The sequence below is a fragment of the Mya arenaria genome, chromosome 9 (assembly GCF_026914265.1).
Source record: "Mya arenaria isolate MELC-2E11 chromosome 9, ASM2691426v1".
Taxonomy (NCBI): Eukaryota; Metazoa; Mollusca; class Bivalvia; order Myida; family Myidae; genus Mya; species Mya arenaria.
Window position 1 is genome coordinate 51,792,436 of NC_069130.1, and position 26,358 is coordinate 51,818,793.

At 35.7% G+C, this 26,358-nt stretch overlaps 1 protein-coding gene across 2 annotated transcripts; it reads left to right on the top strand.

Annotated features, from left to right (window-relative positions):
- Nucleotides 1–618: 618 nt before the first annotated feature.
- LOC128203666 (hillarin-like) lies at nt 619–26,358 on the top strand. 2 transcript variants are annotated; one of them, XM_052905184.1, is made up of 14 exons: nt 619–1,110; nt 4,404–4,601; nt 12,311–12,508; nt 12,904–12,984; nt 13,547–13,695; nt 14,662–14,852; nt 16,616–16,746; nt 17,436–18,002; nt 18,530–18,665; nt 20,165–20,287; nt 20,469–20,626; nt 23,729–23,851; nt 24,833–25,018; nt 25,658–26,358. In XM_052905184.1, the coding sequence occupies exons 1-14, from the start codon at nt 1,078–1,080 to the stop codon at nt 25,700–25,702; spliced, it is 2,319 nt and encodes a 772-aa protein (XP_052761144.1). In that variant the 5' UTR covers nt 619–1,077; the 3' UTR covers nt 25,703–26,358. The 2 variants fall into 2 exon arrangements, with proteins under 2 accessions (XP_052761144.1, XP_052761145.1); XM_052905185.1 differs by lacking the exon at nt 4,404–4,601 and having other exon boundaries at nt 625–1,110.

The following is a 26,358-nucleotide window of genomic DNA, read 5'->3' on the forward strand; positions in this document are numbered from 1 at the left end:
TAGACATTTTTAATATGACATTTTCAATCAAACTGGATATGACATTTTGGATTAAATTGATAAAACATTTTCAAATAAACTTGTATGACAAAACTGTATATTATATTTTTAATCATACTTGATTTGAAAGTTCATATGTTATAATTAAGCATGAAATAATGATGGCTTTGTAAGAACGTTGTTGTAAGATTGTAGTAAATTAACTTAAACGGGTATGTCTTTAAATGCTTGTTCTTACACCAATCGTAACAACTCGGCCATCTCCGGCAAGTTTCGGGATAGACTGTTGGATGATAGCCGAAGTGTTCCGACTGGTTCTCACATTTGTTTTAACGCCAATACTCCAACAGATTAACCCCTTTAATAACTTCTTAAATCCTCGACTAGCTTTAAAACATAAATTAGGAAGTAATTAAAACTTAACTATGTATATCTTATCCTAAATACATTTCAATAAACCTTTTCTTTCAACGTTGTTGATTATAATTGTTATTTTGTTGTCGGGATAATGGTATAGTATGAATAAAATTGATTGTTTAAAATGACAATCAGCTCATTGTTTAAAGCCTCGTACGCATTATTTCATTTATTGAATGGTGAATAACTTCGTGCATGATAAAACATGTACCTATTAAGGATTTATTTAAACGGGTAATTTATGGAATAAATAAAATTTGAACGCCTGCTATTAAATAATCGATTATACATTGATGAATCAAATAATAGATCGGTCATAGTGCTTTGAGCATATTACAGATGTTGTATACATGTAACTTTATAGTTCGTTGTTCTATTAAAAGCACCTGCAATAAAGCAGTAACGTTATCTTAACCGTTGATAAAATAATAGGAAGCTTGAAACACAATATGACGCTCAGTGTATTGATTGTTTGATCTTGTTTGTACGCGTATTTAAGAAAAAAGTCGGTTTCAAATAGGAAGTTATAACACTTAAGACATTTATTGAGTAATTCATAATAGCGTGTGGTATGAGAGTGTGTTTGTGATATACTGGAGTAAAGTGTTACAAGAGACAGCGGTGTTCTTGTTTGTCATTACATCGCCGGGATAAACAAATATGGGAGGAGGCGCTTCCAAACCCCCACCCTCGGTAAGTTTCTTTGGATGCCGCTGAGGCAGTGTACATAACTAGTCTTGGGATTTTAATCATACAGGGCCCGTGATACCGAAATCACTTAGTCCATTGTCTAACTTGCGTGAATATCTTTACTTTTTGTCTTTTTTTAATTAAGTTATTTCAAGAATGCACTTTCTCTTTTCCTAATTGTTTTACCTTTTAACAAAATATTCTTGCAGAACATAAAAGTGTGGGTTTTTAATAAGAACCATTTTTATTAATAATGAAATGTCTTTATATGTTTTATGAATATACCGGCGCTGGGCGTATTCTTTTTTGAAAAAGTGTTAATCGATTTTAATATAAAAGTTTAACCACCTCATTGATGTTATGTTTCATGTTACACCGCTAAATTTTATTATTTGCTAAATGTAATTAAAAGCACAATGTGTCTGGTTTACCTGGTATTTTTTAACAAATAAGAGTACACCAAACATGAGATTTCAATTCGATAAGTTACGAAACATACACTGATTTTAATTATGATAATATACAGTGAATAACATTTCACATAATATCGAATTAACCAAACTCCATTTTTCTCAATACATCGTATGTGCCCCTTAATTCGGTTTGAGTAAAAACGAAGCACTTTGGTAAAAGTGCAAGCACAGTCCTATCATCCATGTTAAGAACAGAACAGAATAAAACAGAACAGAACAGAACAATTATTTAACGGATGGTCATAGACCCGTGTGTCCAAATGTCATTAAGTATGTGACATTATATGATAATATGTATCTATTAGGTACGTTTTTCTATCAAATACTTTCTATTTTTATTCCATGCTGTATGTATGTGTAAATTTTATAAATTACTCATTTGTATATGAAGGCAATCTGCACATATATGCCTATTCTTAATTTGTTGTACTATGATAGGGAAACACATTTTGGACATTCTTATTAATGTGAAACAACTGCATTTGAAGAGACAAATTAGCATTATATCCTAATATATCGGTTACATAGAGGTGACGAACGTGTATACTTGTTATCTCGTTAAAACGACTTACGTATCAAATTAAACAACTAAGCGTTAAAACGATATAATTGGCCAATCAGAATCATCAAATAATCGCGCATACATACACATGGATGAAGAACGGCGGATCTAAGGAAAAGTTATATTTTCACCACAGCCGCCAATATGTCATTTAAATGAGATACCAAGTCCTTTCAACGAGTTACACAGATTTTAAACGAGATGCGTAAGTCGCTTTAACGAGATAAATTAAAAATCACACGTATGCCCCATCTATGCCACCGTACACGTGTCGACAGTCCATGACTCGCCAAAATACTGGTCGGTAAGTATTAGCCGTAGATGATCCGTAGCAAATATATGACTTTAGGTGCAAACACTCATCAGAGTTCGATCTAATGGTTTGTGCTTTGTATGAAATCGTCGTAATCATTGATCATTGATTATTACCACGTCGATGATCTTCTCACATTTGCATATTGAATGTATGCGCACGTACCTGTAATGCATTTCTTTATCAAGATCATGACTACAATATACGTTTACCTTAATTGTGATCTTAGAAACTATAACGCCAAACGTATCTATTTATAATTGAATGCAAACACAGGCTTAGATGTTTGGTGTGATATTTAAAACCAATATGCTTAAATTATTTTCATAGCCTAAAATTATTACAGTGATCTTTGATTCCATATAACAATATTTTCTTTTGAATTAACCTTTTTCAATTAAAGGACTGGTAATATTGACATTGTTTGTTTGGTTAATGTTAAGTTAGAGGAGAAAATGTTCATTAAAATAAATCTCTATAAATCTTATTAGTTTTGCGTAGGATTTATTAAATCAATGTTGAGTTCATTTAAAAGACCGTGCGTCATTTAACAAAATGTACAATCGAAAAACAACAAGCTGAGCGTTGAACATGTCACCCTTGACAATACAATGTGATAAGGATGATGATGATTATGATGATGATGATGATGATGATGATGATGTTTTTGTTGTTGTTGTTGTTTTTGTTGTTGATGATGATGATGATGATGATGATGATGATGATGATGATGATGATGATGATGTTTTTGTTGTTGTTGGTGTTGTTGTTGTTGTTGTTGTTGTTGTTGTTGTTGATGATGATGATGATGATGATGATGATGATGATGATGATGATGATGATGATGATGATGATGATGATACTCTTACCATTGCTCCTGATGATTATAATGATGATGACGCAGCCTTTTGTTGCAAAAACGTTATATTTATTGAAAGCAATTCTTTCATAGTAGATAAAGAAAGTGAAAATTCGAATTGTCATCATCTCACTTGTTAAGATCGATGTCTTCACGAAATTTGAAACTTATGAACATAATAACAATACTTGAATGTTTACCTCATTGAAACGAAATATCTATTACGAACTCTCATTGTCAATCTTATTCATTGACACCTGAATGAAATGAATACATGGACCATTTTCCCCTCAAGACCCACGGACAAACAAAACATTTGAATACAATATAAAAAATGCGCTTTTGTCCAAGCTAGGGATTTGAGTATAATTTAATGAATACATGAACACTTTTCTTCCCAATACCATCGGAAAAACAGAACATTTGAATAATATAAAAAGACACTTTTGTTCAGGCATAACTTGCTAGGGTTTGAAAAACAGTTTAGACGTTCACGATCGGACATGATACTTATTGATGTGAAAGTCGTTTATTGTCATATCTATATCTGTTTTTTTTAATAAGAATAACTTGAAGGTCATATTATTATCGTCCAAGCTTGGTTTCATCAGGGGCGTTAAAGCTGCACTCTCACAGATTGATCGTTTTGGCAACTTTTTTTTTCTTTAGTGTACTTGGAATGAGACAATTTTTGCGAAAATGGATGGAAACCAGTGATATAAGACTGTTGGCAAATGTCAGATCGCAGGTTTTCATTATTATGATAAAAAAGGATGTTTTATGCATTTTCTTTAAGCGTTACTAACGCGTTTAGCCTTAAATCATTAATTTTCAAACGTAAATATGAAAAAAAGCGATCTGATATTTTGTCAGTAGTCTTATATCACTGGTTTGCAGATATTTACGCAAAATTGGTTCATTCCAAAAAAAACCCCAACAAAAACGTTTTGTCAAAACGCTTTAACCTCTGAATAAAGATGACACAGGGGACCAGGATGTGTTTTGAAAATGTAATGTATTGTACTTTTAATCATTTTAGTTCAGGGTTTTCTTCAGAAATTCATCACTTAATCAGTTATCACATTTAAGGCAACGACCACTAACGATCCGTATAGCGTGGTAGACAAACCCACAACAGAGCAAAAACCTTCGGACAAAGTGAACACAACAGAAAACAGGACAAAACCCACCAACGCCAACGCTAGCTCTAATAATGTCCAAAGTGGGTCTTCGTCAAATCGTCCAAAATCAAACCAGCCGAAAAGCCGTACCAAGTTAAAAGACGGGGTAATTTTACGGCACTGGTGTACGGGTTTTAAGGGTTTTTTTCATTGCAGTGAGATGGGTTTTTTTTCTCGCTTACCACGGATATGGTGAAAGAGGCACGTTCTTTTGCAATGGATTTTTGAATTAAATTGTTACACCCTACGTTGTGTGTCTGCAGCGTTCATGCGTTCAGCGTTCAAAGCATATTTCTTTCAATGAAAAAGTAACGATTAATGCAAATATCGAACGCTTAGTAAAAATCTTATTTCTGTGACAAAAATAACTTTAAATATCTTAGTGAAAATGTTCGTCTGGCATAGCAATAAATTTACTGTATCATTGTTTTAGCCTTATAAACTAACATTTTAAGATATATGAACTATAATTATCTCTTTCATATGTTGCATTTGTTTACCTATGTCTTAATCTAGATTCGGGTTTTTCACTTTTCGTGCACCTGGTCGCTGGTTAGATAGGGAATAGCTTCAACTGTTTTCTTGATTTATATTTTGACATATAGCAACTATATATCTATAAATATGATTATGAGTTTTTAAGTGTTAAATATTTATAGATAAAGATAAAACACATTTGAACACAAAGAAAAAAAATCAAATTCGTTTTGTTTAAATTCCCGTCCAAGGTTAAATTCGATGATATCATCAAGAAAACGCATGTCATCATAGATAACATATCAATTGAATCAAGCAGAGATATATTTTATGAAAACACTGATTTGTTATGTGTCTTAGGGTAACTAATGCACAATTATGACCACCTAGTGTTGTTATCATTTTAAACGGTTTTAATGTGTAACAAACGGAGATTTAAACCTTTAAACAAACACTTGAAATTAAGATCACAAAAGAGCGATAATGGTCTAGTGGTATAGGTGTCCAACGATGACTCAAGAGGTTGTGGGTGCGATCAGCACCATGGTTCATGTATCATGGCCTCCCTTAATGGACACTAGTACTGATTTCTACCAATTATGAGACGGAATCGAGAACCCACTCAGCTTTCGCCATAAATAGAGCTAAAATATTAGTATAAACAAATATAACTTTAGCTAAAATGTTTCTGGTGCGTGTGGACGTACTTTACATCGGGGGATAGAAAAAAGTGAAATTTATTTAATTTAAAAGGCTGAGAACTGGACATAATGTGTGCAAGTGTTTGTGGATCGTGCATAATATGGAATAATGCATAAATCGAAAAATAAGAAAAGAAAGGAAAGAAATAGTAGTGATAATGATAAATCGTGTAATAAAGTAAGAAAACAAAGAGGCCCGTCCGGGGGTTCGACCAGCGAAACTCAAGTAAGTGACATTCTGAACGTTACGAATTCTGTGCTCTATGGTGATGTTGATAATTTAGACTCTAGTGTATTCGGGAATTTATTCGAGAGCGCCGACATTGATAATACTAAGGCCTGTGCAGCCATGGCGGACACTAACTCAGAACCTACAAACCTAGACTTAATGAACTTGTTAAAGAACATGAGTGGTAGATTAGAAACCGTGGAGAAAAAGTTGGGCGGTATAGAGACCATAGAAAAGAGAATGGTGTCCTTAGAGAAAGACATTAACAAGTTGTGGGGGGCGCTCGATGCCCGAGTGAAAAAGGTGGACGAGCGAGTTATCCGACTAGAGGACAAGGTAGACGGTGCCGACATACACACGGCGGAGCTGGCGGAGAGGACGCGGGTGCTGGAGAAAGAGCGAGATGCCCTACGAGACGACGTCTCGTACCTACAATCGCAGTCCATGCGAAATAATCTGGTCTTCTTTGGGGTACCCGAGGACAACACTAACGGAAGCGAGCCGGCGGAAGCGACGGAACGCAAGCTACGTCTGCATCTCCATGATGCTTTCAAGATCGCCAAGGAGACGGCCGAGAGTATCCGATTCGAGAGGGTGCACCGCTCACCAGGCTCACCGATAACAGGAAAAATAAGAAACATCATCGCAAAATTCACCTACTTTAAAGATAGAGAAATGATACGGAAGTCATGGAAACAGCTTGATGGGTCAACGTTCCGTGTATTCGAGCAGTTCCCACCGGATGTGATCCAGAAGAGGCGGAAGTTGGTGCCACAGTTGAAGGAGGCGAGGCGGCAGAACAAGAAGGCGTATCTGGCCTACGACACCCTCTACATCGATGGGACCGCTGTTCGAGCCTAGGGTCACGACGGCGGTGAGATATCCATTCTGTCGTGGAACTTACATGGTTTTTCCGATTCCAAAAAGAACGATTCCGATTTTATCAACTTGATTACTGAAAATGACATTTGCTTATTATATGAAACTTGGGCCAATTCATCTAGTAATATTAATTTAAATGGTTATATTTCCTACAACTTTTATAGAAAATTCCAAAACAGGAAAGCCCGTAGAAGCAGTGGTGGTATTGCTATTTACTTTAAGGATCATCTAAAAAACGGTATTCAAATTGTTAAAAATCATTACGATAGTCTTATCTGGTTAAAACTAGACCATGATTTTTTTCATACTGAGGAAGATATTTATATATGTGCGTCTTATATATGGGGAGATGGTTCACCTGTCTATAACACATTAAATGTAGATCTTTTTGAACTATTAGAAAACGACATTTCATTTTATTCTGAATTTGGTAAGATATTCGTATCTGGCGATCTAAACAGCAGGGTCGGTCATAAGTGTGATTTTATTGTCCATGACAATATTAATACTGTGTATGACGATACCGACTATGTTCCCGACCATACCTCTGTCAGGGCCTCAGTAGACGCTGTACATAATAGTCACGGGATTAAACTTCTTGATATGTGTAAGTCTACAAATTTGCGCATTTTAAATGGTCGAATAGGTAACAGTCGTAAACACACATTTTATGCTCATAACGGATCATCCGTAATCGACTACTTACTGACTCGTGAATGTAACTTTTCATTGTTATCCAACTTTACGGTTGGCGATTTCAATCAGTGGAGCGATCACGCACCGCTGCATTTTGTATTGTATTGTAACAATTTCACGCCTCAGTATGAAACATACAACGATGTTAAATATAAATGGAACAGTTCGCTACGCGAACAATTTCGCTCAGGTATAATCACAAAACTACCTGTTTTCAATGACATTGTTGAGAATATAGACTGTTTAAATAGAGTATCAATAAATGACACATTAGATAGATTTACCGCTACAATCCGTTGTGTCGCGGATCCGTTGTTTTCAAAGCAATGCAATTACAGTAATAAACCGTGTTTTGAAACGGAAAGTTGCATTAAAAGTGCTGATTGGTTTGATAATGATTGTGTTAATGCAAGGAATTTGTACCAAGAATCTTTATGTAATTTTAATACAAATAAGACTGAGGTAAATAGGTCTGCACTGTGTTCACGAAAGAAATATTACAAAGATTTAATTCGTAAAAAGAAAAGTTGTGCCTTTCGAATCAAAATGAAAGAAATTGAAAACTTAAGAAGAAGTAAGCCTAAAGAATTTTGGAAATTCTTTAAATCAAAAAATAAATTAAATACTTGTAATATTTCTCTGGAAGATTTCAAGATTTTTTTTGAAAATCTTAGTAACAATACGTCTGATTGTAATAATGCTGAGGCTGAACATTTTTGTTCGAATCACGACTTTGACGAAAGTAACTTAACATTTCCAGAGTTAGATGAACCTATTTCAGTCAACGAAGTAAATTGCGCAATTAAACATTTGAAACGTAATAAATCGACTGGTAGCGATTGTATTTTAAATGAGTATTTTATTGAATGTGTTGATATATTATCTAGCCACTGTTGTGACATATTTAATAGCATTTTATCATCGGGTTTCTATCCGGAAAAGTGGACAGAAGGTGTAATCATTCCTTTACATAAAAAAGGATCTATTGATGACGTTAACAATTATAGAGGAATTACACTTGTAAGCTGTTTTTCAAAAGTATTTACAACAATTTTAAACAAACGCATCGAATCATTTTGCGAAGCTAATGCCACTATTTCGGATGCGCAATTCGGATTTCGAAAAGGTTGCTCAACTGTTGATGCTATTTATATTCTTATTTCTATTGTGCAAAAGTATATTAATGAAAATAAACGACTATATGTAATTTATGTTGATTTGCTTAAATGCTTTGATAGTATTTATCGCAATGCATTATGGCTAAAACTATATAATACTGGTATAAAAGGTAAACTACTTAGAGTAGTTAAAGATATGTACGAAAATGTTAAGTCAGGTGTTAAATCATGTGCATCTTACTCTGACTATTTTAGTTACGCTGTAGGCCTGCGTCAAGGGGAGGTTATGTCCCCGATACTTTTTTCTTTGTTCGTGGAGGACCTAGAACTATTCATGCAGGATAACAATAATTCTGGTTTAAATATTGATGATATTGTATTGATTATGTTGCTATTTGCAGATGATATGGCCATTTTAGGCAAGTCTCCACAGGAAGTCCAATCCCATTTAGATAACCTCTATTTGTATTGCAATGCATGGGGTCTAAAAGTAAATACATCTAAGACTAAGATAATGGTTTTTCGTAAACGCGGTGGACTACGTCAAGATGAGAATTGGTTATATAATGGTCATACTATCGAAGTAGTTGATAACTTTAACTATTTAGGAACTGTAATAAATTATACTGGAAGTTATACATTTAACCAAGAGCATTTGGTTGGGAAAGCCCTTAAAGCTATGAATATATTATTACATAAATGCAAAGAATATGACCTAAGTCCTAAACTGTTTTGTCAATTATTTGATGCTTTTGTTGGTTCGATATTGAATTATGCATGTGAAATATGGGGTTATACTAAGTCAAAAGAAATAGAACGTATACATTTAAAATTCTGTAAGCGATTGATGCAAGTTAAAATAAACACATGTAATGCTACAGTATATGGAGAACTCGGGAGATATCCCTTATATATCAATAGGTATGTCAGAATTATAAAATACTTTTTCAAACTTAATCGTAGTACTAATATTATTATCCAATATGTTTACACCCAGGCTATTAATGATTGTAATAAAGGGTGTGTAAACTGGGTCTCTAATGTTAAAAAATTGTTAAACGATTATGGATTTGCATATGTATTTGATAACCCAAGTGCTATATGTGTTAACACATTCATATGCGAATTTAAGTGTAGAGTGATAGATACTTTTAAACAAGAGTGGTACGGAAATATTAGTAAGAGTACTGTTTTAGACATGTATAGACTATTTAAAACCTCTTTCGAGTATGAAAAATATCTAGATTTAGCGCCTAAAAATTTACGTTTATACTTTGTCAAGCTTAGAGTTTCTGTACATCCGTTGAGAATACAAACCGGAAGATATGCACGCAACAATATATCTCGCAATGAACGTTATTGCCTATGTTGTAATGACTTAGATATTGAAGATGAATTTCATTTCATTTGTGTTTGTAGGTGCTATTCGCAAATACGTAAACTTTTTATAAAACCACTGTATTATGTAAATCCATCTGTTTTTAAGTTTCATAAATTACTGACTTCGTATGACAAGACTGAAATTATGAATGTCTGCAAATATATGAAACAAGCATTTGTTATACGCAACTCAATAATTAATAACATGACATAAGTACACTACTAAAGATAATTGTCCTCACTGCCAATGTTATCAAGTAATACATACTATAAGGTTAGTTACTTAGAAATCAATTCTTGACTTTTGCTTGACAACATGCCTTAAATTTGTTAAAAAATCCTCTTAGTTTGTTTAGTTTGTTTAGAGAAATGACATGAACTTATGTATAACTATATGTATTAAGACGATGTACAATTGTATAAGTCTAATAAAATATCTGTTCTGTTCTGTTCTGTTCTGTCATTTGTTTTACATACCACTTGTAGTAACCACCCTTAACAGTAAAAGATACTATATACTGGAATGAAACTTTGTACGTACCATGCCAGAGTATTTACACACATGTTTAGCAAATAATATAACTGTGCATGTGCCATAATATGGGTAAGAAAAGTGAGCAAAAACTTATTTTTTTCCGACCTCAATAATACTTAAAGGGACTCGCTCATTAATTGTATAATGCACTTTTTTTGTATGACGAAATGTTAAAAATAAGATACTGACGGCCGGAACCATTTAACAAATGTTGATGTAAGCTCAAATATTGTCTTTGAAGTCTACGATTTTGAATAGCTTTTAAACTTTTTCTGCAATTTTGGTATTAAAGAGTACACTAGTTATAATAGAAGTGTTTTCAGTGTATGGGGAAAAAGCGAGCCACTTTAAGTTAAAAATTGACGTTATGTGTCGATTTTGAGTACTGTTAGATAATGACTACCTTTCCTGTATCGGATGCGTGGCAAGAGGCGGACTTTATTGCACCCGCGCGGTTGATTATCTAAATGATAAAGCCAGGTACTTAACGATTGCCTATCTGCAGTTCCATTGATTGAAAATGTTGGTTGTTTCCTGAAGTACAGTAAATGGCAACGTTAAACGGAAATTTAATTCTGAAACTTTTTACGTTATAATAACACATTCCTTTGTCTCATTGGGGGGGGGGTGTGGGGGGGGGGGGTCATTGATATGTAAAATGATTCAGTGCATACCTATTGTTATTTCAGCAAATCATTTATGGATTCTTTCGCGTTTTATTTCGCATAGATTAGTAGACTTATTTTTTTCTGATGTTTAGTTGATGTAAACTTAATCTGTTACATATATGCATGCATTATAATGAAAAACGAATAATTTTTATACGACCTTAATATGATTCTTTATTTATATACTAATTTGCGACTACTTAATATGATGTTTACACGTACTAACATATATTTATTATATACACGTGTATATTGTTGACATATAGACTAACTCCAAACATAAACATGTATGTACCATTTCTTTTATAAATAAATGCTTGTAAATTATATGATTAAGCGTTTCTTTCATACTTTTCGATGAAATATGGGGTTTTAACAGTGAAATAACAACAGTGAAAATATCAATATGATATTTTCACTGCAAAATAAGGAGTGGAAATATCAACTTTCAGAACTGCTTTTAAATAACTAAAACTAACTATACTAAATCTATGAACTATAACATTAACCCGCCTCTTTATACCTGTGTTTACATGCAGTTATATTGAGTTTTCACATGCTTTTACTTAAATGTAAACTGTGGTATAATAAAAGAATATTGAGTTGAGTTGAGTTGATCAGACCACTGAGGTAATCCTGATCTTGTTGTGACCGACCAGACAGCCCATACTTCAGTAAATATATATAATCAGCATACAATACTTTTACAAATGTAACAAAACTATGTGGAGTTACCTGGCATCAACATGTGTTGATTTCACCAATACATCAATGAAAAAAACACTATTTATACAAATGATACCTACAAATATCCGAATAACATTTGGAGATATCTGACGCACTGATTACGAACAGTATCAAGTCTGAGATCAGACTCAAGATTCAAAATTGCAAGTCTTCATTGTATTGTAACTGTTCTTCCAGCAAAGCATTAATTGTGAACGTTGCCCTATTATATTACAGTTTGAATGTTCTACTAATAATAACATATTTTTTTGTCAAAGAATTGAAACATTCGTGTTCCTTCATAACAATACTTTCTTGAGACTGAGTTTGAACTCAAACTTGAGAATGTTTGTAATCATGGCTCCAGAACATTATTATAATACAATGAACATTTTACCTGCAGGACGAGCCGCAGGCCTGGGAGCTGCTCACCTATCTGCCGACGTACGGGAAGGAGTTCGAGTTCTCCCACACCCACTATCTGTATTCGAACGACGTCGCGCGACTCGAGGACTTTGCGCCGCCTCACACAGCACCCACGAGAAAACATGAGATCTTCGACCCTGACCAGTACCAGCACGTAGACGAACGCACGGACGCGGTGAGTAGACCCCATTTGTGTAAAGGAACGCTTGAAAAGTTAATCATATTGGCTAGACTTGATCGCCTATAATGTTATAAATACATTTTAGTATTCATAGCCAAAACGAGAATTCAGGCCCTACAATTTTTACAAGAAGTTTAATATTCGTAGCATATAACAATATTTACATAAACAATCATCCAACGCTACTGGCAGTACAAATGTTTTTGTCTAAGCATGATAATACCAGTTTTGTCAAGTATTGTTTATGTAGATGGTTAATAAATACCCTTGGAACAACCTTGCTAGGAATCGTAAAGGCGCTCGTATAGGATTGTTTGATGGGTAATTGTTAGCAATGATTTCCAGATAACGTAAAAGTGATAATTAAACTTATTGCTTCATCCTCAAAGGTGAAGGACTCTGCCCTGGAGAAACCATTGTCCGAGCTCATCCGACTGCTGTGTGGGGACTATGACGACGACATCTCCAAGGTAACCAATATACCCTGTCAAAATATGTAGTTTTTTCTCTCGATGTGAATATTTTAAAGATCTGTCAAAAATGAAAAATTTACGACAGTAATTACATTTTTGCCATAGTGAGAATGCGTAGAGTACCACAACAATAGTTACTTTTTGCTAATCATGAGATTGAGAATGCCTAGAGTACAAGTAGCAGGTGCTTGTGACATCAACAATCAACTTGCATTTTCGGTCTTTTTACAAAGAAATGTTAGTTATTCCAAAGAAAATCATTTTTTTCCATATACATTCAAAGTTCTTCATGCAATACAGAAAACATAAGCAGATGAAATAAACAATGAAAAATAGTTTTTATTTTTAACAACAGTTTAGGAGTTACTTAATGCTAAGAACATATTGTGTAAATATCCCCTACCTTCTTTCGCCATACATTTTATATAATTTATCCCACAGGTGTTAGTCGAAGCAGATTGCATATTGAAAGGTCTCCAAACCAGACTTCATTCTACAATTGAATACTATTTCTATGAATTATTTTAAACATATTTAAGTGTAAGAATATCTCCCACAGGTTCGCGCCCTGTATCGATGGTTTACGTCCCAGCCAGTAGAGACAACGGCCTACAAGAAGGGTAGCAAGCCGAACACCGCCATGTACCAACTCTGGCACCTCAAAAACAAGCGAAACACATACGCTGGCCTCTTCAGTCTCCTTTGCTGGTATGAGTTACGAGCTACGACAATGTTTTGTTGTAACATGGATTTGAATGTTGTAACACTACTAGTCGACCTCGTTGCTGGTTTCTTCTTGGTTTTACCATAAAATTTATTATTTACAAAAACAATAAGAAATTAAAAGAAATGTAATTTGATCTCGTAAAATAACTCTTGAGTTTACACTATACAATGAGGGTAACGGAATGGATAACTGCAAATGTGCACTCTTGGTGTACCAAATCAAATCGAGCCACATATAGTTTAGGGTATGACTAACACAAACGGTATTGTTATGGAAACAAAACATATCGTCTTCTAAAGTACATTAAACAAAACATCATTTTATATAATATTTTTCCTTGTTTTTTTGTTTAACACTGTTGAACTCGCGAAAGTACTTTATAAAATCATAAACATCTTTTGCGTGGTGTTTTTACGAGAGAGTGACCAAAGGTCAAGGATATCAGAGCAGTATACACTATTATGGATGGCGTTTTCAATAAGTTCTTAACCTCCATCCTAATTCTATGTCTTTCGGAACACCTCGGCCATTTTAAATCGAAAACGTCCTCGGATGTAGGCATTACAATACAGTTTAAAACAAACAAGCCATATTTTAAACCACAAACAGTAATGAAACTTATCCTAATATCGATGTTCCGGTTATATATTCACGGAGTGCTGGTGACAGAATTATCCAACAATTAACTTAAACTTGGCATATATCTGGTTTAAGTACCAAAAACTAAGCCACAAGTAAGGAAGTAAAAATATAATTTAGTCATATTCCTTTACTAGCGAGTCAACAAGATTAAAATGTGGATCAAATTCAAGTATATTTTGCAAACTCAAGTCAAACATAATAAACATGTCACTGAATGCGGACTTACGATACGGGGCTATCTCAAGGGGTCCACATATTAAAGTTGACAATGCTTTATATGAATCACATGACCCTCTTACTTTCAGGTACGCTGACTTACCGTGCGCTATCATACGGGGCTATCTGAAGGGGTCCACGTACGAGGTTGGTCAGAAGATTAACAAGAACACGCACCAAGGGGAATGGAACGCTGTACTGGTGGATGGAAACTGGCGTTTCATCAACGCTTTCTGGGGCGCATGCGTGCTGTCGGGTGATGAGGACGAAGACTCGAAAAGTACGAACACTTTGAAGGGGTCGGAGTTGGCTTTAATGTTGGGGGAGGGGAGGGGATTGTGAGGAGCTGCGTTTTTTAAGTGACACATTTGCCCAAACTCACATCAACAAATGCAAACATGTGAACTTTCCTTTTACGTTGTTCCCAATACAGTGACCATAAGTTAGCGTTTGTTAAGCAATAAGAGAGCAAAACATTAATAGGTAATTTTAAAACATTTTTCAATTATTTAAAACTTTCAATATCTTAAAGGTTCTCCGTTCACCATAGCGATGGCAAGTAAATCCATATGTAATTGTTAACATTTGATAACAAACTCCAAACTATCTATAGTCAATAGTTAAAATCCTTCAGATACATTAAACATATAAACACATGTGTGAAAGATAAACGATATATATGTACTTAAATGCGTATTGGTAATTTATAAAGATTCATCAGTGAAATACAAATGATATTTCACTGTTTCAAAACTATCGGCATAAAACAATACACTGTAAAATATTCATGACGTATTGTTAGCAATTTAAATAAAAACAAAATTGGTATAAATGAGATTTCGGAACTCTTGAATACGCTAACACCGTTATATGAGGAAACCAGGCTTCACTTAAATTGAACATAATAGTCGCCGGACGAACCTGGAGACGGACGAGATCGCGGTGCTTTTCACAAGATTCTGCGGCCCGATTGGACGCGTGTCACTTCCATTAAGATTATGAGCTGAAATGCGATGTATCTACTTTATTGTTGTTTAAAAACCTCACTTCAGAATATGAGCTGAACCGCGATACACGTATATCGAGGATGTTTAACCTCGCTTCAAATCGTGACCTCAAAGGCGATGTTATGTACATTGTTATTGATACTAACTGATTAAAGATTTCTGTGAGTTTACACCTAGTTTTCAGTGACCGTACGTTTTCTTAAACAATTACTGATACCGATGGTTTTTTTTGTATTTATTGAATGTACACCATTTGACACTAAATTATTTCATATCTTCAAGGTTTGAAGAGTTCCTGTTCTTGTTATGAGATAAAAAAAAATTGTAAAAACTATATCATATGTCAAAGAACGTGGTATGATAAACACCTTTTTAAAGCTTTCTAGCATGTTTTTATCTTGGTTGAGCTCTGCATCCTGCTTTGAGATGTTTGGTGTCTTCCGTTAAGTGTTTGTTGTCATTGCTGTTTGTGCTTTTAAACCGGGTCTTTGTTGATTTTGTTGTCTTACTGACTACATTGAAGCGTTTGACGTGTAATTCAGACAGCATATGTATTTATACATGTGTGACGAGTTATACAGACTACATTTACACATGGTGTAATATTTCCGACTACATCTTCACATGTTACGTGTATTTCCGACTGTTTGTACACGTTTTACTTGTACGTATGTTTCAGACAACTTTTTCAGACATGTACTAGTGCTACACATATGGCATCTCTTATTCAAACTATATCTACACATATGACAAGTTTTGAAACTAAATCATCACATATGACATGCTTGTAGACTACGTTTACACATAATTATGTCATGTTTGCAGAATTTGTACATACATATGTCATATACAGGTTTTAGGCTATATCTTCACATATGGCATACTTTTCATACCATTTCTACACATATGTTAAGACTACTTCCACACATGTGCATATTCTGAAGACTACATTTACACATATGGCATCATCTTAAGACTAACTATACACATATGACATATGGCTTGATTAATCCATTCCATGTGGCGTATATTTCAGACTACTTCTACACATGTGACGAGAACTTCTTCCTGACGGACCCCCAGCAGCTCATCTACACACACTTCCCCGAGGAGCCTAACTGGCAGCTCATCGACACGAAAAAAACGATAGAGGAGTTCGAAACCATGGTTTGTGGACCGTATTTTGACCTTACATTTTACACCATGATTTAGACATGTTATATACTTTCCTATATACCCATCATAGATCCACATATCGTAAAATACTGTAGTCAATATTCCACTCCAGTGCAATACGGTCGTATTACATTGTGTTGAATGTCACATCATTCGTGATTTTAAAATGGCGTCATTAAACAAAATAGTGCTTCATTCAAATGCCATTCAATAAAAGTACTGCGTTTTTATTCGGAATGTCGCATTCGTCTCTAGTATATGTTTGCAGGTGTGTTCACTTTCACTCGGCGTGCGTTTTGTGATTTCCGAATCTGCAAAAACAAAATGCAGTTAATAGAGCCCTATTATACTTCGGTCAAGTTTCAAATATAAAACTTGTCACACTCGGCATAGCAGTTATATTATATGAAAGGGTTTCACTTTATCGCTTTTCCACGAATATTCTGATAATATCGGCTCGGGCTTAGTCTATTAAATTGTTTTCCAAACCATGACCGATATGATATAAATATCAGCCACAAACGCCCTGCTTAAACACCTTGAACTAGAATAATCGAACATTTTTCGGATGTTCTTTAGACGATATTTATACCATTTTTTTTTTACAGCGCACTATCAAGATATTTTCAATAATCTAATTTCCATATACTAGTATCAATGTACTTTTTCTTGTTGCCTAGGTATTCTTAAAAGACCGGTTTTTTAACCTGGAGATGAGGGTCCTGTCTCATCCATACTGCAACACGGAGGCCAAGGACGGCGAAATAGATATCGTGTTTGGTCTTCACCCAGAGAAATCCAGCAACCACACATTTCTGTGTATCCCAACTTTCTTCGTCGACAAAGACAAACACAGAACCAAACCTGTTGAACTTCCGCAGAAAAACGTCCAGTTGGACTTTATCCACAGATCGAATGAAAATGTTCTGTCAGTGAAAGTGCGGTTTCCAAAAATCGGCACATACAAACTTGAGATAGTCGGAAAGGACTTGGCAGTGAATCAGCCGGACTATGACTATGACTGGGTCGCTATCTACAAGGTGACAGTCAACAGTATTCCGGAGCGGCAGGTGTTTTTCCCTATCCTGGAGGAAGCTGGCTGGGGACCGGGCAAAATCATAGCGGAACTTGGGTTGGAGGCCATCACACACAAAACAGGGGTTATTAAAATGCAGCCAGGCCAGCTGGATGTCAAATTTAAAATCATTGACCACGCAAAATTCAAGGAAGCTAATGTCACATACAAGGTACTTGGGTGTACACTTACCTTAACATTCTGTTATCTATATCATACTAAGTTGAATTTTATTTTTAATCATGGGCCATTTGGTATACACCTTGTGAATCATAATATATACGTAATGTGGATAATAACAAAAACCGGTTTCATAGGTCGCAATATTAAAATAGGGGGTCAATATCATTAAACATATTTCTTACACTTTTTTCCCAAACTAAAACTAGAACATACGTATTTATATTATTCGGATATATGTAGTAATAAGATGGACAATGTCACTTAAATATTGATATCATATAACTGATTACTTGTATATGCTTTTATTAATACTTAAGTTTAAAGGAGATAAGACATAGACGTTTAAATACATATTTTACAATTTATAATTTATGGGATGAATGCATAAACCTAGATGCTTACAATATTCAATGTGTCAATTCTCATAAATTGTTGAATCGACCCCCTTGCACCAACGCCTTCCCACATATTGTTCCCAAAAAATATTCGAGGTTCTCTTTTCTCTTTCCCCGCCAGGTGTCGCCAATCGGAAGTGAGGACGAGGCCCGCCTTGAGAATCACCCCTTCCAGCAGACTGGAGACATCCTTGAAGCCTCATTCAATGTCACAGAAGGCGAATTCAAAATGAAGATATCACACAACCTTGGAGGAGGTAGGATACTTTCTCTTCATTTCCTTGTGAATTTAATTATTTTGAAAATAGATAACCAATTCCTTATGAGTTGCAATTACTACTTCAATTTACGCGTAGTCTAAGTAACGTATTGATGTGCAGTTTAACAAATTCGTTCCCTGTTAATGAATGTGTTGCATTATCCAGATGTTGCTTGTAACACTAGCGGGTCCAAGGGGGGGGGGGGCAACCGGCGCCCCCCCCCCCCCTCTAAAATCGTCAAAGTTCTTTTTTTTGTCAATTTAGGAGAAAAAAAAGTAATAAAATACGCCCAAAATGCACATTTTTGGACTTCAGTCTGTTAAAATGTTCTTAGGGGAATACCACCGCCCCCCCCCCACCCACCCCCCTCCAAACACGTTTAACCAACAAATTTCGGTTCTGAGTGAGGGGCAGAAGTCAAAATGTTTTGCCTCTAAGTAGCTCACCCTCTAACATCGAATCCTGTGGATACGCCCCTGTGTTATAATAAATGATGATGCCGGGTGACAAGATGATTTTACTGAAAGTATTTGGAAAGATTTTCGTTGTTGTTGATCACAAATATTGGACATTAACGTCCAAAAATACATGAAAGGCATTGCCTGTTTTAGTTTTTAAGAATAGGTATATATTTCCGTAAACCAGTGTAAATGGATGCACCAGGTGGCCAAAGGATGTGTGAAATATGCGATAACTTTAACATCCTTATAGTAACATTCATAAAAAATAACAACATGTTTTAATTTTCGGGTGCAAACCGATGAATGTGTAGGACGGTGATACAGCATAATATGAGCCCATCGTGACTGTAACCTTGTGTTGCTATCGAAACATCGCACAAACTGCCAAGCCGAAGTTTTCTTATAGTAATCGCGGTTTTTCATATTACGATGTTATTACTATAAGCGTGTCTACTTGTGTTATAAACTGAGTTGAGTTTTACACAGAACCAAATACAACATTTTCGTTCTCTACGGTTATGCAGCAGTCAGTTGTAACCACGGCCCCCAGGTCCGAGGGTATACAGGGGATAGAGGGGGAAATGTGCCGTGTTGTTACCTTCAAGGTGGCCCCGCAGTGCCGAATGAATGCGATGGTTTTGTATTCGCGTCGAAAATAGCGGGGAATGGGCCTTACCTAGGATACCCCCGGGGTGCGGGGGCATTTGGGGGGATTTTGCCAGCAGTTTGTGCCCACAGGGCGGAGATTTTACCCGGAATTGGCTGGACCGAAAGTCGAAGTTCCCGCTATTCCCCGGACCTGGCGGGAGGGGGGGGGGGGGTACAATTAACTGGTGCATTATGCACTTTCGGTGAATTAGCCATGTTTGGATATCCTAGCTCGCACACATTCTACCTGAGGGCAGATTTGTCGATCTGAACCTGAAAAACATGATATATATTATTAATAAAAAATAAGTTTGAACCAATTTTCGAAACCGTGAACAAGAAAACATCATCAGATACAATAAAGTCGCTTTTTCATGTATATTGCAGGTAACGAGCGGAATATCTGTAACTACCACATTATAAGCGCTGTACCACCGGTCGTCGTACAGCAGGTCGGAAGCGAGAAAGCACCGGAACCGGAACACGATGAGCTAGGAGAACTTAGAGACAGTAGGAGATTGTCCATGCTTTATGATAATTTCATTATTTTGAATGTGTTAGTTATGTGCAATTTTCCGTAGCTTATATCTTTAGAAGGACTAAGAGACTAAACTTAGTATATCTAAATAATATTATCAAGCCACTAAGATTTATCATACACACATGAACATATTTACATGCGTGTCCGCAGAGTTGTCGTCTGCGATTGACAGTCAGAACCTCGAGGACTTAGAGCGTGCAGTGGATCTAGTGGAGAGCAAGGGTTATGCCACCAAGCTGCACAACGAGCTGAGAGAAGCTAAGGACCTTATTGCCCGTCTGAAGAGGCTCCAAAAGTTGATACATGAGGTAATGTATTAATAGAAATAACAATGGAATAAGTAAGTGTTTAGTCACCAGGCTTCGTAAAGGCCCATATTGGTCGCTCTAAAGGCCTAGTTTAAGCCTTCTATAAGTGACCCCCCCCCCAAAAAAAAAAACGTGTGTAGTAAACAACCTCTGTGTATTAATCTTAATCTAATTGCCTAATTGTCTTATCAGATCTCCAATCTGAGTATCATGCAGTGCAGTTTCTGAGGTTTCATTATAAAAATGGACCCTAAATGGCCCTGAGCCAATAAACGAATACACAGGAAATTGGCCTCTACTGTGACACCAGTGCAATTAGCAGGAGATGCACAGCAGGGGATTATCATGCCAAACATTCCTTAAACTAGGCCTTTAAACTAGGCCTTTAAGAGGATTTAAACACTGGTACAAGTAATGACCACATTGTCCTTCATCGTCACACTAGACCTAAATGTGTTATCCGTCCGTCGTTATTACACTAGACCTGTGACCTCAATATCAATACGATAAGGGGTGTATAGTGTATGTCAACAACGTGTGCTCCCGGTTGCGAGAGGCTAAGATCCTTATTATTTGACTTGCATAATTTCCTTGCCTCGTCACACTAATTTGGCATGCGTTTTCAATTAGAAAACTGCGAACTGCCACCTAAGGACACTCCGAGTTTCATGTGGCTATGTGCTAGACTGCCCGATTGAAAACGCTTGAATCTAAGTTGATTATCTAACCATTGAGTTCCTTCAATGTCACGCTAGATATGTACGAGTTATCATTTAGATAAAGTTGAAAAGGGTTTCAAATCATTTCCCTCGTCTGAACATTGCCAGTGTAGTAAGCACCTCGATATTTGTCTTACGACACAATACGATAAGTTTATTTGTTTGCTTATGAAAGTCGCTGTTTTCTCTTCCCCAGTGTAGAAAAGATGTAAACGATATTGTTCTAGTCCTTTATGCGCGAGTAAATACGCCTGGACTGTAACGCCGCATAACAGCATCGCCGCATAAACGTGTTTTTTCTTTTATGCGGTTTTTCAACGCATAAACAGGGCGACCACGTTTATGCGGCGACGCTCAGCGCATAAACCAGAAATTGCTTATATGGGGCGCAACTGTGCCTTTGTGCCACATAAAGAAGATTAACTTAACCATATATTATAAAGCTAAAAATAGAGTTCTAATATTTCAACAAAAACGATGGTGATGACGTTGATGATGATGATGATGTGATGTCCGTCCGTCCGTCCCGATATCTTGTGACATGGGAGTCTCCAGAGTCACTTACATTTATTCATTGGCTTATGAAGCTGTGTACCTGTGTACCTGCTTTAATTATTTTTATTATTTATTTATTTATATTGTTCCAGTAACGAAATATGTTCCTTGATTTAGTCAAAATTAAGATTCAGAATAATATTCAAAAGGGATTGGTTCAAAAGCCCCAATATTCCCCGGGGTGTGGGCAGTTGTTACAAATCGCATGTGCATAAGTAATATCTATTGCAATGGACATTGGAACAAGTAAAGTTTGAAAAATATTTTTATCAGTCGGGCCAAACGTCATTTCAAACGTTTTCGCAGAAAGATCAATTGGTTTGGTTCATATTTAAACCGATCTTACTAAATCTTTGTTAGAATTTACGCCTCTAAAAGTTTAGTTCAAAGTCCGATATTGATGAAACGTTATCAACCACTTTTGTTATAGTATGTGTTTTAATTGTTTTTATGCAATAAAGTGTGCCTTTTTGCCACATAGGAAAGTCCTGTTAATGCGTTGAAAATCACCGCATAAACGTGGTCAATTTTGTTTATGCGGCGATGCTGTTATGCGGCGTTACACTGGACCAGTATTCAATACAGTTTTTATCATTTTCCTTAGTCACGCCTCAGTGATTCAATTCAGTCTATTGGCCAGTTATTTTTACAGTCCATTAAAACACTCAGATTCTACTCTTAAATTTAAATTAGATCTAAGTTGGTTATTGAATAAGGACCCTGATCGAATCTTGAATCAAACATCCCTTTAGTCGTTGACAGTGTAGTCGCCGCCATTGATTTTGCCCCAATCCTCGACTTTATCACCTAGGCATTGACCAAGTCCATGTGTAAATTTGCTACATCTATAACGCCCATATAAAATAAAGGTGGTAATCTAGTCCAAGCCTAAACGTTTTTCGATGAAAACTCCCTGTTAGGATATATTTCATTGTTATATCTAGATTTTCGTTGCGCATTCATAGTTCCAACTTATTTATTTTACAACGCTTGTGAAATAAAAAATTTCAACACAATATTAATAACTATCGTTGGCATGATGTTACGCGAGAATGTGTTTTTTTTTTTGTGGAGAAAACCGGTGTACACTTGTCCGGCTTTGTGACCACAAACCAAACTCACAGGCCGGGAATCGTATTTATCGTGAAAGCATTGTCTTTAACATATAAGCACAGCCTGCGTCTATGTGTAAATTTGTTACATCTATAACGCCCATATCAAATCCAAGCGATAATCTAGTCTGAACCAAAACACGGTTCTGTCAACACTCTCTGTTAGGTCCATTTTGGTCTTGTTCCTAGAATTGTCCATTGACTCTCTCCTGACCGTGTGTTGTGTTATCGCAAATCCTTTGCATCTACTCAATTTGACAGCAATCATTTAACCTTTCCCTGAATAGCATGTAAATCATTACTTGTGTACATGTATAACGATCTGCATCACATTGTACATGTCCTCATGTGGTTATTTGAAACATCGACTGAACCAAACAGTATGTCTGGTTATATCGTTGTTATAATAGCATAGTAAAGCCCTTTAATACTGCTCTTTTTGTAATACCATAAAACGGAGTTCATGCTAAGCTTTTTAAAAGTAATCGTACATGTTCACGTAGATGGTTATTATATTATGTTATAAAGCTTACGGTCTCTGCATAATGGTCAGCAATACTGTACCCGATAACCAATAATAAACATATGTTTTACATATATTCTATTCATGTTGTTGCATATCTTGTAACCAGAATTAGTAATAAAACTTGTTTCAGTTAAGTCACGATGTATAATGTTCATGTCACTTATTAAGAACATACATTCTTTGTTATTAGGTGATGACCTTAAACCAGAGAACGATATCTGAGATCCGCTCGTACGCACATCCCATTGCAGAGATACACACGGTGATGCGGGCCACTCTATTGTTGCTAGGCAACCCAGAGGAGGAGACAAAGGTTGGTACCAAATGATGAGTACCAATGATTATGGGTACCAGTTTGAGTTTCTGGTACACTGTATCCCGGCTCGACCGAAGGTGCCAGAATCAGTCATAGAGGGTAAACATTTATTTTGGATAAAGCTGCTGCTCAAACACATCTACTACTTAGGTTAAACTTAATTTAGTAGCACAATGATAGTGTAGATAGTTATATAAACGTTTAGTAAATCACTAACGTTGGTGAGAGTGTGGTCTTGTGTTTGCTTGGAAACCGGAGATTCTAAATATCTCGTCTGTTCAGTTTTGATGAGGGCCAATACCTGCAACTTTGTTTGTTACTAAACCAAAAAGTCTTGATTTTTAATATGAGGAGTACATGTGCATGTTTTGCCAGAAAAAGACGCTTTCCCGCCAAGGTGCCAACAACATTTAACATCGAACCCAATGAACTGTAGAATAATAGCACGTTTTAAACAACAGTTTTAAACCGGTCCCAATGAACTGTAGAAGGATTGACTCGTAAACAAATACTGTTCACACCCGCCCAAGTGTTTTGTTGTTTGTTTCTGAACGATAGACGGGCTTTTCCGGCTGTGTGTTCAAACTCCAATAATATACTTATCTAATCTGTCTGATCAATTCCCTGATCCAATTTGTTGTTATCTTTAAATGGAGTTAATGGGCTTCTAACTATCTTGTGGAAAACAACGACTTCACAGACTTAATGAAGGGGTCAATCATTTGAAGAGAATAAAGTGACATAATTGGCAGGCCTTGCACGACATGACAGAAAATAACAATGTAACATTATACTTTATCATAGTATAATCTTACGACTGGAAGAAATTACTGGCGGTGGTCGTAGACGGGGGTTATGCTACATCATTTTATGTTCTTTTTTTTTTCATTTTAGAGTTGAAATAACGTGCAGGCTATGAACAGTAAAGAGTACGCTGCTTTATCGCACACTATTTTATCTTATTCTGTATTATCTTAGGACTGGAAGAACGTGCAGGCTGTGATAGGAAAGACGGGGAAGATGTCGCTGAAGAGGAGGATCCAGGAGCTGGACGTGAACAAGCTGAAGGCAGAGACAGTGATGAGGACCAAAGCCCTGCTAAGGGACATCAAGCTCGAAGACATCGTCATTATCAGCGCTGGGGCCGCTACCTTCTATAACTGGGTGAGTAGAGAAAATTGCTACTGTGAAACATTTAGCAACCTTTCTATTCAAATGTTATTAGTGGATTATTTAGAGAAAAACAATTTCCGCTTTATAGTTCGGATTTCCTTATGTATTTGGACTGTGGAAGAATGATTCAGTAAAGTGCTTGCTTTGTGGTTCAAAAACACATTTAGCAGGATGCTGAGTTCGACCGAGATAGAAACATGCTAATATTTAAAAAAAAAATGTTTATCATACCAAGTGCTTTGACGCATGATTTAGTTTTTTTTTACATTTTGCTCCGCATAACAGAAACAAAAAATCTTCAAATCTCGAACATTAAATGGTGTACGTTAGAAATCAGTATTAAGATTAATAAAACGAATTTTCAGTTGTATCAAACGAAAATAGTTAATAACATATATGTTTTTATAAATACCGATTGAATCGCATAATTATATAGGATAAAAGAGTATCCAACTTTATCGTTCTAATTGATCACAGTACAATGTGACTAAATATTTTACTATACATTCAATATAGGGTCTGGTACGTTTTTTTTCCTGAAACTGAGAATATAGCAGTTGTATGTAGTTTCCAAATCGCAACCTGCCTCTTTCTTTACTGTACGTTATGTTTATCTTGTTTATTTTTCAGTCGAACGGAATGGCAGAAGAGTATGAACAGAGGAAAAGGGAATAACAGTAAACGCTACATAACAGTCATCGTGATGGAGAATCGACCTATTCTAATAAGCGTAATACCATGTGTACATGCGTATTGAGTGTATTCAAACATGTTGTATCTCACACTTTTGACAATATCAAGTTTAAATAATTTAATTCATCATTGATCATATTTGTTACGAACTATTATTCCGTCCAACTTTGTAAAAAGCTATTTTCTGTGATACTATTTTTATATCATATTTGTTGAATTTATCTGTATAACTTTCCCTCTGACATATTGGATATACTGTGCTGGTGTTTTGTGGATATTATGTTAGTTAATTTAGATCTATCCTTCAACGAAAATAAGCTCTTGCAGTGTGTCCTTTGTGACAACCAAACAGGCGCAAAACAGTGCAACTTTATTTGGCAGACTGGTTTACCATACACTGTAACAATTGATCTGTATTACATATAGTGTGATCATGTTTTTCAGAAAAATGGAAACCTTCATTGCAGGTTGTGATTGGACGTATTTTTCTATATTGTCAAATGTACAACTAGCTATTATATAGTTTTGTACACGTTCGATTCATTCTTCCCTGTTTTTTTGTTGATTCTGTATTTGTAAGATTGCGTTGATGTATACAAGCGTCATAGAACTGAATAAATTCCTCTATCAAAGCTGTC